The sequence below is a fragment of the Cavenderia fasciculata genome (genome assembly GCF_000203815.1).
Source record: "Cavenderia fasciculata unplaced genomic scaffold Scf_Dfasci-G-o-80e12.f1-5, whole genome shotgun sequence".
NCBI lineage: Eukaryota > Evosea > Eumycetozoa > Acytosteliales > Cavenderiaceae > Cavenderia > Cavenderia fasciculata.
In genome coordinates, this window is record NW_004457735.1 from 1,776,279 (window position 1) to 1,792,912 (window position 16,634).

The window sequence follows — 16,634 nt, forward strand, 5'->3', positions numbered from 1 at the left end:
CCGATCTGATTTCAGATTGGATTTATTTCATTCATTATTGTTGTTGTTGTTGTGAAGAAACAGTTGCAGCAGTGATAATCATACGAACATGAGGAATTTCACACTCATAAAAGATTGGTATAGATTGATCAGTTTCGAAACCAAGCTTTTGGTAAAACTTTTCAACGTATTGTTGTGCATTGATAATATATAATGGGTAGTTTTTGTCTTTGGTTTCTTTGTAAACTTGTTTGATTGTACGCTTGACTAGTTCTCCTCCATGACTATAAAAAACAGGTAAGCAAAGTTGGAAATACCATTCACTCAATATAAATCTACATACTTTTTTCCTCTATGATTTTGTGGTACAGCGAATCTCTCTAGTTTAAGAACATGTGTATCCAATTTACCTTCATAATCTGGATAATATATTTGTCTAGATCTGGCACATCCAACAGCTTCTCCATTGACTCTTAATAAATAGTGAGTTGCCTTTTCATCATATTCATCCCATTCTTCATCTAGAATCAAATAATAATAATTATATATTTGTTATTATCATTCACGCATTATGTGTTAGTTCCATACATACCTTCAGGACACTTTTGCTCAACAACAAAAACATCGTATCTAATCTTTTTAATTTCTTTACTTGAATGAGAGAGAGAGAAAGAAGGTAGTGGTATAAATATATTTTGAAGTTGGATAGAATTGAATATTGAAATTGAATTGAATTGACTACTACCTTGATCAAGTAGCTTGTTGTACAGGTGTTGATTCATTCATTCATTCAATCAATCAATCAATCAATCAATCAATCAATCAATCAATCAATCAATCAATCATTTAATACGTTACAATTCTTCACTTCCAAATGAGGTAGCAATAAGCTCTACAGAGTTGGTAATAGTTGCTGTAAAGTCAGGGTTGGTAATGGTAAAGTCAGACATGTCTTCTTCTTCTTCTTAATCTAGTAATAATTGTACGAAATAGGTAATAGAGAGATTGAGAGATTGATTATTGATGATGATGATGCAGTGTGCGGTGGTGTGAATAGGGGGTGAGTGGTAGTTGATCTTTGACTATGAAGATTGTTGTGTGACTGGTCAAAGTAACGTCTCTGACAGACACAGAAGAGATGACGACAAAAAATAAAAATCGTGACTTTTTCAAGGTGGGCTTCAGATGATGGCCCAATCGTATGGTCCATAGGGGTTCATTAGGCCACCTGCAATGAATCGAAATATTAAATTGAGTTTTTACTTTAATATTCCTATTTAGGAAATTCATATAAAATAATGATTATCAAAAATCAACAACAACAACATCGTAGTAATTTGAATTGAATTACTACCTATTTGAAATTAATATTAATAAATATTAAAATATTGAAAAAGAACTAGAAGAAGAATAAGAAGAACAACTTTCGTTTTTTAGGTTTCATTTCATCATCTTCCATCATCATCAACAACAAAAACACAAATCGCAATCTCAAAATATTTATTTATTTATTTAATTAATTAATTATTTGTAAATACCACAACAAACATATCTTCGATTTTAATTAAATTAATTCTCAGACCAACCATCAAAAATATTTAATTAATTAATAATTAATAGATTACATTTTTGTCATCAATATCATTCATCTGTACATAAATATTTAATTAAAGGAGAAAAGAAATTAACAATACAAAACTCACTGGAATTATAATCTGTATAAAACACTCGAGTCACATAGTAAAAATAATAATTCCTATTTTCTTAAATGTAAGTTTAACACCAACCATTGCTACCCACATTTTAATCAATAAGATATCATCACCAACACCAACACCACCACAACACAACAAATAATTCTCTCAAGATAGTTAAATTTCCAAAGGATAGGGTGGATAAGACAGAGATAGATGGGTAGTGAGTGAGTGATTCATGATATTGTTGTACCATGATAGTATTATCCATCTTTATCCACTATCACACAAAATGGAATTGATTAGTCGATTCATCACATTCCATTCCATTTCACTCTTTTTATTGATTCACGATCATTCAAGTGGTCTGGTAAATCATTTTTCACTCCTTTTTTCTGTCGACTTCTTTCGATCACATGATCATTTTATTGTTGTCATTGTCATTCACACACACACAAACACACAATAATGTTCTAGAGTTCTATCATCATCATCATCATCATAATCATATATGATGGATTGTCCATCATCCCATGTCATCAAAACTTTAAACGACACCCTCAATCTCTTTGATTATCTTGTCCACCACACTACCTACCATACACCTATTACATGGCATCGATGCAATCCGATGGATGGGTGGATGGATGAATGGACAGAGCAGAGAAATGCAAAATCAGTCGACTCTCTCCAACCCCACTCACTACACTATAGTGATATGCAATAGTGTGGGGGGTGGTTGCTTTCAACAGATATTTTAAATGATCTGTTGTTGTTGCAAAGATTATATAGCCGGTCAATGTTTTCATTGGAGGATATCATCTTAAAGTAATAGTTTGTTGTGGTTGTGGTTGTGGTGTGGAGTGGTAGAGTTGGTGACGACAATATTCATGTGCAACACTGAATCCGGAATCAATAATGTCCCCGCTACTAGTACCTACCTACCTACCTACCTACCTACACCTTCCCTCACAACCAACACAATGAAACAGGAGAGAGAGAGAGAGAGGACAAGTTAGAGTTTACATCATCACAATAAATTAATATTTATACATCCATCCTTTGCATGGTGATTAATCATCCACCCCCCACATCAACACATCCTCTTCTTCCTCCTCCTCCTCCTCCACAACACAACTATATGAAGCTTCATTTCTAAGTTCTTCATTTCCATTATTATCATATTTATTTTTCAACAAAACTAAATTTATTTATTCTCATTTATTCATTTTCCTTTTTCAGAATATACAATCACAATCAGTCAATCACAATCAATCAATCAATCAAATAATCACAATCACAATCGAAAAAAAAAGGAATATTATTTATTAATTAATTAATTAATTTTTTCACTGTCTCCCCTCCGCATTACAGTACCTCCTACCTCCTACCCCTCCTCCTCCCTCAGTCAGCTGCATTAAAATATTATTACTAGTAAATCAAAAAGTTTGTATTTATCCCAATACTATCAACAAAATACAATAATCGATTAATTATTATTATTATTATTATTGTTCCAATTTACTAACAACCGTCCATCATCACAATCAAAAAAATTTGTAACCCAAAGGTTTGATATTTTATTCTCCTAAAGAACCATCATCATATTTTTGTTCACCAGCATCCATCAAACAAACAATCAATCAAGTAACCAGCCAACCAATCAAACCGTACGACGATCACCATCAAAGTAAAAGGGCAATCAAGCACAGACCATCATCAATATCATCCCCTACCATCAATCAAAAATCAAGTTCAGCGTGATCAGAAAACTCGGAAACAAATAGTCAGAAATAATCAGCAATTGTTCGCAACCCCCCTAGTATCCATCAAAATTCATTTATTATTCCAACCACCCCTTTCTTTCAGTCGTCAACCACCACCCGCTTTTTCCATCCCCCCAATCCATCCATCCATATATATTCACCCTCACCCACCGTCCCACTTGCGTGCAGTGATTAAACACGCGCGTGTCCAATCATCATCACATATCGATATTCAATTTTAATCATCAATCTGCATCACCGAAAACCATAATCAGCAGTCCCAAAAACCTACTTATCCATCATCATCATCACCATCAACAATCAGTGCACCAACAACCATCATCATCATCATCAGAAAATCAGTAAATAATTATGATAGATGAAAATACATTGTCGTCCCCTGCCGATAGCAGTAATTATGACAATTGCTCATCAACAGCATCAACTGCATCGTCTCCCTGTTCTTCCATGTCTTGCTCGGAAACTGGAGTTGTTGATCAACCCCCCATCATTACCATTGCAAACACAAACAACAACAGTGGTGGTAATAGTGTTAGTGGTAGTAGTAGTAGCAGTAGACGCTATGGTGATTCCAATCAGATATCTGAATCATCTCATATTACAACAAAAATCAGCAATATCAGTCACACCCCCCGTCCATCGTCCCCCCCAACCGAGACACCAGTATATTTCGATATGACCAATAAAAACAATTGTGTCGACAATCCATCTACAACTTCCAACACCACCCACCACAACCACTCTAACCACCACTCCAACAACAGCAGTAATTCTTCCTCTCCCTCTTCTTCTTCTTCTCCATGCTCCCCCTCATCTACCACCAATCTTATTCCCACGATTAGTAATTCTTCCTCGACGACTACTTCTACAACCAGTAATAATATTAATAATAATAATAATAACAATATCACCACCACTACTACCATCAACAACAACAACAACAACAAATACCCAACATCAAATCATAATCATAATCATAAAAATATCGTCCAACAACAACAACAACAACAAAATAATTCCAGTATCAAATCTAATAGTTTAATGAAATTACCTTTAGATTTGACTTTTGATCCAGCAGAAATTGACTACAAAATAGCCAGCAACATCAAAGGTTACACTAATACTCAACAACAACAACAACAACAACAACAACAACCACATCAACCATCTAATAATTCCATTTTCGATCATCAACATCATCAACATCCATTCCAATCCCCAGATATTCACAATAGAGGCAAAAATAATAATAATAATAATAATAATAATCTCCCAGGCATCGACTCGTTAGATATTCCATCCAACACCAATATTCATCCAAATATTAATCGTCCGAAATCCCCATTGTTGTTTCAAAATTATCATCATCATTCACAATCAAAGTTACCATCTCTGATTCATCCATCCACTTCTTCAAATAATAATATTAATAATAATAATAATAATTCCATCATCGACTTGGTTCAAAAACAACAACCACAACAACAACAACAACAACAACATCAACAACCATTTAATCATCAACAACAACAAAGATTTTATATCGAATCTCAAAAAGTGGCACCAACAGATAGAGTTTGTGAATTTTGTGGTTGTACAACCACACCAACTTGGCGTAGAGGACCAAGTGGTAAAGGATCACTTTGCAATGCATGTGGTATTAAATGGAGATTAAAGGGTAAGGACTCGACCGGAGCCAGTATTCCAAAAAAGCCAAAGGTCCCATCCCAACCAAAAGTTCCATCTGGTTCATCTATGGCATCAATGAAAGTTCCACAACAGTCTGTTGGCAATAACAATAATAATAACAATAACAATAATAATAATAATGCAACAATGACTCATATTCATCCAATGAACAAAAAACCACTCACTCATAATTTATTCCAACATCAACCAATGATGATGAATCATAATAATAACCAATCGATATCCTCCTCCTCCTCCAACTCATCTTCTTCACAATTACCCAAGCCATTAATGTCTTCAATGTCTTCACAACATATCCCACAACATATCCCACAACACCAACACCAACAACAAATGTCTGGTAATCAACTCCCATTACCATTCCGACCACCAACTCCAACCTCTTCACAACAACAACAATCATCGTCATCATCATCACTTTCAATGCACAATGCATTGGCACTTATCGGCGCTAGCAAGTCCAGTCTTGGCCATCCAATGTCCAATCCACAGCCATTCCACTCGATGCCTTTTCAGAATGACCTCTCCACCACTGTTCCACTTGGTAACAACCAACAACAACAAGATGATATCTACAAGAAAAAGAGAAAGAATATCCTTCAACACTCGAGTAGTTCCGATTCATTGATTGATGAAAAGGGATATTTCTGCAAATACTGTAACAAGCATTGGCCACTCTCATCCTTTAAAAATAGTCAACAATTTGGTGCTCATTGCAGTAATTGTTCAAGAAAACCAAAATCTGAAAGTATGTTGTTGAAAATAACACAAACAAACAAACAAAATATTATTATTTATTAAATATTTACTAACATATTATTTATGTTTTCTTTCAATTAGTGGAATCATTTTTAACAGGATTAAAAAAGAAATTTAAAAAGAGAAATGATCAAGGTATCTATGGTGATGATGATGGAGCAGTCCCAAGTCTTTGGGATGGTAGTTATATGGGTAACGCCAATACCTCCAACTCTACTCACAGACAAAAGGCTCCAACTTCAAACAACCCTCTATTAAACAGATTAATTAATATTGTTGAAAATCAATTAATTGAACCAAATGAATTAACTATTATTAAAGATGAAGTAGAGGTATGTAATATAAATATTATAATATAAATAATATAATAAGGATTATTTATTAATTTAATTATTTCTTTTATTTTTTAGACAATGAAAATAGATTTATTATCAAGAAAGAAAAGAAGAGTTGATCAATTGAATGGAGCAAGAGTATCTGTGAACCAAGAACTAAAAGAGATGAAAAACAATATCGATGGAAGTTTGAGAAAACAAGAACAAAAGAAAAATGATTTTATCGATGAATTAAAGTATGAGATTGACCAAAGAATCAGAGAACGTGAAGCCCTCTTCTATGGTGACACTCTGGCTCATACCGTTCCCATTCCACAGTCTCCCAATCTTATGAGAGAACCTCTTAGTCCCGAGTTGATCAATTCCCCACTCATCTCATTCTCAAGAGAACCATCGCACACTAAAATCGTCGCTACCATGACCCCTAAAGATGAATCTTCCAAAGTTCAACCTTTCCGACTTGATGTTACTTCAACTTAAACAAAAAAATTAAAAAACAAACAAAAATAATAATAATAATAACCCTTCACCTTTAAAAATTAAATAAATATAAATATAAATTATTAATATAACTCCATACATAATATATATACTATATACTAGTACACATGTTCCAGGTTTAGAAAATCTTATCATGTTTGTCTCCCGCGTCTTTTTTTTTTTTTTTTGGTTGAACAAAAAAAAGTGCTAAGTTCGAATTTCCCTCCAACTTTCAATAATTATCTCAAGTAGACTTGTGTTTGTGTGTTTGTGTGTATATATATTTATATATCTATCTATCAATCAAGACTATATATATAGTAGTATGGATGATATATTCGAATTTGGAGAAGATTTAAATGGAGTCAGAGAAGACGAGTTTGACGATGATCATATACCGAGTTCACCGGTTGGCAGTACGGGAGAGGCAGATGTAGAGGATGATACAGACTATCTGTTCTTGGATGACGATCAACAGGCATCGTCAGAAGGTGAAGGTGATGATTTGATGGATGAAGGATTGGCAGAGGAAGATGAAAAGGATGCAGAAGCAAATACACAAGACGATGCCTACGAAGCTGAAGGTCTCGATGAACAAGCCTACAAACCAATGGCTGCAGAGGAAAGAAGAAAGGTAGACACATTGCTCAAGAAGCGTGATCGTAAAGAACAACGATTCAACAATCAAACACAAAGCAATCGTTTCCGTACTCCAATGGCATTGATCGATGACGACGAAGACGATGACGATGAACAAGACGATGAAGCACGTCGTGAAAAGGCTCGTGCTAGACGTCTCAAAAAACGTAAAGCAAACATTAAACGTGAAGCTGAAGATATGGATGAAGTTGATGATTTAAATAATATCAATCCTGATATTAAAAAGGAAATGTCTGATGATAGTGATGATGTATGTGTACAAACAAAAAAGACAAAAAATGAATAAGAAATATTTATATTTATATGATTAATTAATTATTGTTATATTAAATGTTTAGGATGAAGAGATTATAAATTTAATGGATCAAAAAGGATCATTAAGAGAATACTTGGCAATGGATGCAACAAGAAGAGCAGTTGCTAAACTATTCCAAACGTTTTTGTTGACTTTTGCCAGTGCCAAGGGTAAACAGATCTATGTTGAACGTATTCAAACAATGTGTGCCAAGAATGAACAGAGTCTATTGGTCAATTTCACGCATCTCGGCAAACTACCATTCTTTACATGGGTGACGGATGCACCGACGGAAATGTTGGAAATATTCGATGAGACTGCCCTCAAGGTTGTTTTTACAATGTTTCCATCCTATAGAAATATTCACAAGGCTATTCATGTGCGTCTGACACACTGTCCCTTTGTAGATACACTACGTCACATTCGTCAATCGGATCTCAATTGTTTGGTCAAAGTTAGTGGTGTTGTCACACGTCGTAGTAGTGTCTATCCTCAACTCAAATTTATTAAATTTGATTGTATCAAGTGTAACCACGTACTTGGACCATACTATCAAGATGGAAACACAGAGATTAAAATCGGTCTCTGTCCACAGTGTCAATCCAAAGGTCCATTTGTCATCAACAATGACCAAACCATCTATCGCGACTATCAAAAAATCACTCTTCAAGAAAGTCCTGGTACTGTTCCTCCAGGTCGTCTTCCACGTACCAAAGATGTTATCTTATTAGTTGATTTAATTGATACTGTTCGTCCTGGTGAAGAAATTGTTTGTCTCAATCCAAAATCAAATAATTTAAAATAATTATTTATTTACTCTATTTCTTTTTATTTGTAGGAAGTAACAGGTATATATAAACATAATTTTGATGCAAAATTAAATCATCAACATGGATTTCCAGTATTTGCAACGATTATTGAAGCAAACTATTTAAACAAAAGAGAAGATTTATTGGCAGCATTTGTCATGACTGAAGACGATGAAAAGGAGATTAGAAAACTATCCAAAGACGAAAACATTGTACAGAAAATAGTTCAATCGGTGGCACCATCCATCTTTGGACACGAAGACATTAAAATTGCACTCGCACTCGCACTCTTTGGAGGTATGGCTAAAAATATCAACAACAAACATCGTATCAGAGGTGATATCAACGTGTTGCTTCTCGGTGACCCGGGTACTGCCAAGAGTCAGTTCCTCAAGTATGTCGAAAAGACTGCCCATCGTGCCGTCTATACCACCGGTCAAGGTGCCTCTGCCGTAGGTCTTACTGCCGCCGTCCGTATGGACTCACTCACCAAAGAATGGACACTTGAAGGTGGTGCGTTGGTACTCGCCGATCGTGGTGTATGTATGATTGACGAGTTTGACAAGATGAATGACAAGGATCGTACTTCGATTCACGAAGCCATGGAACAACAAAGTATCTCCATTTCAAAGGCCGGTATTGTAACTACCCTCACTGCTAGATGTTCAGTCATCGCAGCAGCTAATCCAAAAAAAGGTCGTTATGATCCAGGTCTAAATTTAATTCAAAATGTTGATCTTACTGAACCTATTTTATCTCGTTTTGGTAAGAGAGAGAAATGAAATACATAAACAAAAAAATCAAATCATATAATATATTAATCAATCCTTTTTCTATCCTATTTTTTTTTAGATATTATTTGTGTTGTTAAAGATACTGTTGATTCAATTCATGACAGTAAATTGGCAAACTTTGTAGTACATAGTCATATCAGATCACATCCATCCAATGTAAATAATGTACAACATAACTACCAAACCAATGCGACTGAACAATCGCCAATACCACAGGATCTACTCCGCAAGTATATTCTCTATGCCAAGCAACGTGTCAAACCACGTATCAATGATATCGATAGAGCCAAGATATCACAACTCTACGCCGAGATGAGAAGAGAGTCAAAGAGTGGTGGTTATGCCATGACTATTCGTCATGTCGAATCGATGGTTAGAATGGCAGAAGCACATGCCAAGATGCATCTACGTGACTATGTCCGTGACGAAGATGTAAATATGGCCATCAGAGTCATGTTGGACAGTTTTATTGGCTCTCAAAAAATGTCTAGTACCAAAACACTACGTAACAACTTTTCCAAATATATTACATATCGTCGTGATACCAACGAACTCTTATCTTACTCTCTCCGTTCAATTGCTCGTACCATCTCGGATTTCCAAGTCATCCGAAAAGGTGCTGTTCCAAATGTTATAGAAATTTTTCAAGATGAATTTGAAGCAAAGGTAAATAGATATATAGATATCAGAGTTTATCCATTCATCATCATATTTACAATACTTTTTATTTATTCAATTTATTTAGGGAAGAGAAATGGGTATCAATGATTTTGATCAATTCTACAAATCAAAGGAATTTTTAACTGATTTCCGTCTTGAAAAGTCTACCATTTATTATGATAGAACTCTTAAAAGTATTGATACTAACAATAACAATAATAATAACACTAATCCAAATAATACCAATAATCCAAATAATAATAATAATAATCGTTCCAAAAAAAGTAACTAATTTTAGGAAATAAATATAGGCACACTACACTCTTTCATTCATTATTGATTATTACAAAACTTAAACTTTCACCATTCTTTGTTATGTTTGACTTAATGCAAACCACCTTAATAATTATTAAGAATAAACAAAAAGGATTGATCTTATTGAAATTCTAAAGAAAACAAAAATATAACGTCTGTTGACTCTATCTATCTATCTTTTCTTTTAATGAATTGATTGTGAGTGAGTGTTACTAAAAAAAGAGGGGCAGCACAAACTATGAGAGGTGGGGGGCACAAGACACTTGATGAAATAAAAACCCTGACCCGAGTAATTTTATATTAAAATGTTTTTATTATGGTAATTTGCCAATTTAGAAATAAAAGAATGATAAAAAGAGAGAGAGGAGAGGGCCCTACCCCATCTAATACTCATCATTGCATTAACATATTTTACACAAAATATATAAAAAAGAGTACTCTTTCTATCTCTATCTATCTTTATCTTTCTACTCTCTCATTAATTAATTAATTTAATTTAGATTCATTATAATATAGGTAAGCACAAAAACAAAACAAACAAAAAGAAGAAAAAGAAGAAGAAGAAGCAGTTAGTTACATTTTCATTCTTTTCATCTATGTTTATTAATTTGTTGTGACAAGAGTAAAAGAAAGAAGAAGTTAGATCTATAATTATACTGACATTTTGTTCACATGACCAAAGTGTAGATTTTTAGAATAGAATATTATTTTTGGTTTTTTTTTTAATTAATTTTCAAATAATTTTGTGAAAATTACCTCGACGTTATCGAGTTCGGCTAGCTGTAGGACTCGTATCCCTTTGTTTGTACATTGTTAACACTTTTGGTTCTTACATTACTTTTCACATCCTATCCATCCCTTTAAAGGTAAGAGTATATTATCTATCTGTCTATCTTTCCTATCTGTCTGTATGTCCTATCTCTTCTTTTCTTTTTATAATATATTCAGTCAAAATCAATAATACAAATAGTACACCAAAACAACAAAATAGTAGTAGAAGTAGTAACATCAACCAATTAGTCGATATATATTATAATTAATTAATTAATTAGTTAGTCCCTAAAACTAAAGGGGATTATTGTCACAAAAAAGTGAGAAACCCGGGGTCACTGAAGGGTGTGAACAATTGTCTCATTGATTGGATTAATTAATTCCAATCACCAGTAAAAGCACCAGCAACAGTAGCAAGAAGGAGAGGAGAGGGGGTTAGGGTTATAAAATATAATATAATATATATATTGTCGATATACATATATCGATCTCTATATACATATATATCTAAACAATATAGACTACTGACAGTTTGTTTGGTCGACAACACACACACACATACACAATTCAATTAATGTGATATGATGAACATTCCAACACACGATACCACACACCACCAACCTTACCCATCCATCACTCACTCACTACCAACACCATTTCACACAATTTGTTTCATCAGCACTATAAAAAACCCATCATTTTCAAACCAGCCAGACCCAACAATACTGTTATTGTTGCTGCTGACACACACAATTAACTATTATATGAAACTAACCTATGATGACGATAATGAAGAGAATTGATTGATGATGGTGATGAGCACAGCCATGCATGGCGGCAACTACTACTACGGTGGTTGTTGAACAAAAAGTGACCAGAGAGAGAGAGAGAAGAAAAGAAAAAAAAAGGAGGATAGTCGTAGAAATAGTGCTTCACAAGCTTTTATAATAATTACCCTTTTTAGTTCTTACACCGCAACGTTTTATTGAATCAAAGGGGAACTTTTTTGAATTTCAGCATTGCTCCTAGCTCATCAGAGTGTTGTTTGTTTAAATATATATATATATTCATCATATCTCTCTATTTATTTATTTATTTATTTATTTATTCGGAAACACATTGCCAAAAAAACTCTTTTATCCATCCTTCATCCATCAATCCATATATTGATTTATTTATTTATTTAGTCTATTAACATCCCTCTTTGTATCCATCAATTAATAATAATAATAATAATAATAGTAGTAGGAGTTACTAATTTGAAAACACACCGACAAATATTAATTTAAATATAACGACGCGATTAAAAAAAAACAAGTAAAAAAAGGAGAACATAGAATAATAATATTTTTAAACAAAAGAATCATCATCATCAATATTAAAAGAACTACAACAATAACTATAATAACTATTTATGAATCAACAAAACAGGAATAATAACAATAACAATAACAAAAGCAATAGCAAAAGCAATAGCAATCAACTTTATCAATCAACTTTAAGTAGCAAACGAACACAACAACAAATACTATAATATACAACCCAAGGAATATATTATAATAGAGGATAAGATATTCATCTTCTTATTCTTCTTTGGCCAATTTTAAAAACACGGCACATATAATCAAAAATACCTTTTCACGCTTCATTATGGGGAATTGTTGTTCATACAAGAGAGGGAATGGTGATATAGAAAGCGCTGAAGATGCACAGAAAATATTGGAGGAGCTGACCAACTCGGCCCTGTCCCACCATCACCACCACCATCATCACCACCACCACCATCACCATCACCACGGAGCCGCCAAGCGCCTCTCTTCCAACATGTCCAACGAAATGAAGCCACTACACCATCACCACAGCAGCGTCGTAGGCAACATTGAAACGAGTAACAAGAGACACTCGATCAAGAGCAAGATCACCATTGCCGAAGAAGACGAATACAACCGTATTGGAGGAACCACCACCACCAACAACAGCACCACCGCAACCAATATTAGCAGTCTGTCGTTGAATAGTGCCGATACCACAACTACGGGCAGTAGTTCATCATCTTTAAATTACAAACCACAACAACAACCAACAACAGCACCACCACTTCAACTCGAAGTCATCGATAGCTCTGAACAACAACATTTTTATCCAAAGACAACCGGATTTTCACATACTCATCAAAGACAACTTTCAACTGGTATGAAATCTAAATAATTAATAATATTTATTGAATCCATTATTAATATATTATTATTTTTCCAAACAATGTAGAAAAAGTAGGAGGAAGTTTCGGACCACAATTTAAAACTCCAATTACATCAATACCACAACACATGCGCATGGAGGGTTTCCAAAGAGCCAAACACAACTCTACCTCTTCTCTTTATATCAAGAGTACCCTTTCAACTCCCGACAATGACGAAATTTTAAGATGTATGTCATGTGCTCTCCTTTATCATATCGAACGTGGAACACATAATCCTACACAAAAAACTTTTGATATATTTAGTGAAGAAAAATACCCAATTACCGTATGTATAAACATAAAGTTTAAATGTTCAAATAGTAGAACAAGATAGAATTAATATATATTATTATTTTTCTAGAAAGGAAAAGTTGAAATCAAGACAATTCCATCTGTAGATATTATTTATAAGTTTGTACGAGATATTTTCAAGGCCGAAAGAGTATGTATACAATATGACAAACAAATATCTATTTTTTTTTAAGTTTCTCTTTATTAATTTAATTGTTTTTTTAGTTGGATTCAGAATGCGCCATCATGTGTTTAGCCTATGTAGAAAGAATAATAGCATTGTCTGGAATCACCATTAATCCATCGGCTTGGAGAAGAATCGTTTTATCGGCATTGATTCTTGCCTCTAAAGTTTGGGAAGATCAATCGGTATGGAATGTAGATTTTCTCCCTGTCTTTGATAATCTGACAGCCACAGATTTAAATAATTTAGAAAGACAATTTTTATCTTTAATTCAATACAATGTTAGTCTAACTGCTTCTGTGTATGTATAAATAATAATAACAAAACAAATCTAAAACAATTTATAACATTTATTAACTTTATATTTTTCTTTTTTATTTTCTAATTTTTTAGATATGCTAAATATTATTTTGAACTACGAACATTTTCCAAATTGGATTCAAATCATTTCCCATTGAGACCATTGGATAAAATTGGTGCCAAAAGATTAGAAGATCATTCACAGGCATCGGAAAGTAGAGTTAAAACATTCAAGAGAAGCGCCAGTGTCGATCAAATCAATCCACCAGAGTTACACACTAGGGCCGTATTGAATTAAATCGATCAATGATAACAAACAACAAACAACAACAACAAAAATAGGATTCTCACAGTACACACCCCACATGTTATATATATATAATTTAAAACAAAAGAAAAGAAAAAAAAAAATAATAGTAACCTACTTGCTATAATTGTTGTACTGGATAGTAGTAGGAGAAAGCGCGGCGGGTGATTCTTTTTGGGCACACAGAAACAGGTAGTTCAAATATTGTAATAAAGTATTTTAATTATAATTCATAGATTATTGAATTAAACAAACAATCAAATTAAATATCAATCCATCAGATATTTAATTGTATTCTATTTTCCTCTTTATTTTTAAAAATAACCAAGAATGGGCACTAGTATTATCCATTTTTATTTATGATTCATTAGTTTGGTGATTCACCATCCATCCCCAAGGAAAGATTGTAAAAATTAATTAATTATTTTTATTTTTTTGACCCTTTTTTGCAACTAGTTTATTGTGTATTAGTATTAGTTTTCCCTTTTCATCTTTTTATATACATATATATACAACTACAGTGTTAGACAACGATGGTACATAAAGATCGTACATCAGAGTTTAACTCTTTTGCAGAGACGATAAGAAGGAAACAAGAACAAAGTGGACAATCACTTAAAAAGCATACACCATTTACACAACTTTCACAATTCTCTGTTACAGCTGCTCACATTAGTAAAGGAGTCTATGAAACATCTGAAAAGTTACATAAATTAACAAAATGTAAAGAATAAGAAGTGTAAAATATATATATATATATATAAATATATATGTATACCTTATATGATATTGAAACAAATATCATATTGGGTTGTGTGATCTTCATCTTCATCATCAATGTATTAACCCTATATCACTCTAAACTTATATAGTGGCAAAAAAGAATTCAATCTTTAATGATCCTTCAGCAGATATTGAACAATTGACATTTATCATTAAACAGGATATTCAAAACTTAAATAGAGAGATTACACAATTATCACAGATTTCAAAGGGTTCAAAACAAAATAAGCAAACAGGAGAACACTCTGAAACGATTGTTGGCTTTTTAAATCTTAAATTGGCAAATACTACTAAAGAGTTTAAAGATATATTGGAAGTTAGAACTGAAGTATGGAATATGATATGAAATGAAATGAATGGAAATGATGATAATGATGATGATTTTGTTTATTGACCTATAAACTTTGATTGTATTATAATTATAGAATTTAAAGACACAACAAGAAAGAAAACAAAAATTCACTTATACATATGGAACCAATAACAATGGTGGCGAAACTACCGGATTACTACAAGACACAGGTTCGTCGGGTTCATTAACATCACATGACACAAATCCAAAAACAAACGAAGTATTACGTCATCGTAATACTCATTCTAAATATGATGGTTGGAGATTATTTTGTTTCATATCTATATATATATATTTATCAACATCTATTCTATTCTATCTATTTCTATCACAATCAATCAGTCACACAATCAATCAATCAATATCATTTTTAATTATTATTATTATTGTTTTGTTGTTGTTGTTGTTGTTGTTGAATGGAATATTCTAAATTGAATCACCCTTTTTCCTCCACTTCACTTTATTCAACTTTACTATTATCACAATGAGAGATAGATTAAATTTACTGACCATCATATTTATTTATATTTTATAGATAACAATAATGCATTAGATAAATACAATAATCAACAACAACAAGATGAAAGTAATTCAGAATATTCCATAACAATGCCATCAATGTCAGTCCAACAATATGATCATTCACAATCTAGATTGCGGACAGCAGAAACGATATCATCTACCATCAATCAATTAGAAACCATTTTCCATCAATTAGCCAATTTAGTACAACAACAAGGTGAAGTTATCGAAAGAATCGATACCAACATTGACGACTCTTTAATGCATATCGACAGAGGTCACAGCTCTCTCATTAAAACACTTCAAGACCTTTCTTCCAACAGAGGACTTATTTTCAGAATATTTTTGGTTCTCATCGTTTTCATTGTCGTTTTTGTTGTATTCTTTGTATAACAGAATAAATACAATTAAAAATAACAATATTAATAATAATAATAATAAACAAATATTTGTATTTTACCTTTTTATAAATCAAAAAGATTAATAGTATCCATCCATCCGTTGGAATTTTAACCTATTCGAAAATTGTTGAAATTCAAAAAAATCGGTTCGACTCTCAAAGTTTTATTGTTTTCTTTTTATTAATGAGATAGATTACTAATTATTTA

At 32.8% G+C, this 16,634-nt stretch overlaps 5 protein-coding genes across 5 annotated transcripts; 4 read left to right on the top strand and 1 right to left on the bottom strand.

The window, feature by feature from the left end:
• Positions 1-34: 34 nt before the first annotated feature.
• DFA_05524 (uncharacterized protein) lies at positions 35-929 on the bottom strand (the record flags this gene model as incomplete). The annotated part of the gene is made up of 4 exons (XM_004361186.1): positions 35-263; positions 323-500; positions 572-630; positions 838-929. 4 exons carry the CDS (start codon positions 927-929, stop codon positions 35-37), a joined length of 558 nt encoding a protein of 185 aa, XP_004361243.1.
• Positions 930-1,277: 348 nt separating this feature from the next.
• Positions 1,278-6,744, top strand: stkA (GATA-binding transcription factor; the record flags this gene model as incomplete). The annotated part of the gene is made up of 4 exons (XM_004361187.1): positions 1,278-1,311; positions 3,819-5,918; positions 6,011-6,261; positions 6,340-6,744. 4 exons carry the CDS (start codon positions 1,278-1,280, stop codon positions 6,742-6,744), a joined length of 2,790 nt encoding a protein of 929 aa, XP_004361244.1.
• Positions 6,745-7,069: 325 nt separating this feature from the next.
• On the top strand, positions 7,070-11,317 carry mcm2 (MCM family protein; the record flags this gene model as incomplete). The annotated part of the gene is made up of 6 exons (XM_004361188.1): positions 7,070-7,654; positions 7,743-8,468; positions 8,538-9,273; positions 9,361-9,968; positions 10,048-10,246; positions 11,226-11,317. The coding sequence occupies 6 exons, from the start codon at positions 7,070-7,072 to the stop codon at positions 11,315-11,317; spliced, it is 2,946 nt and encodes a 981-aa protein (XP_004361245.1).
• A 1,381-nt stretch (positions 11,318-12,698) lies between these two features.
• On the top strand, positions 12,699-14,360 carry DFA_05527 (cyclin domain-containing protein; the record flags this gene model as incomplete). Its single annotated transcript, XM_004361189.1, has 5 exons — positions 12,699-13,239; positions 13,314-13,573; positions 13,649-13,729; positions 13,804-14,063; positions 14,156-14,360. The coding sequence occupies 5 exons, from the start codon at positions 12,699-12,701 to the stop codon at positions 14,358-14,360; spliced, it is 1,347 nt and encodes a 448-aa protein (XP_004361246.1).
• A 542-nt stretch (positions 14,361-14,902) lies between these two features.
• On the top strand, positions 14,903-16,419 carry syn5 (t-SNARE family protein; the record flags this gene model as incomplete). The annotated part of the gene is made up of 4 exons (XM_004361190.1): positions 14,903-15,092; positions 15,242-15,480; positions 15,578-15,761; positions 16,040-16,419. The coding sequence occupies 4 exons, from the start codon at positions 14,903-14,905 to the stop codon at positions 16,417-16,419; spliced, it is 993 nt and encodes a 330-aa protein (XP_004361247.1).
• Between the last annotated feature and the right edge of the window lie 215 nt (positions 16,420-16,634).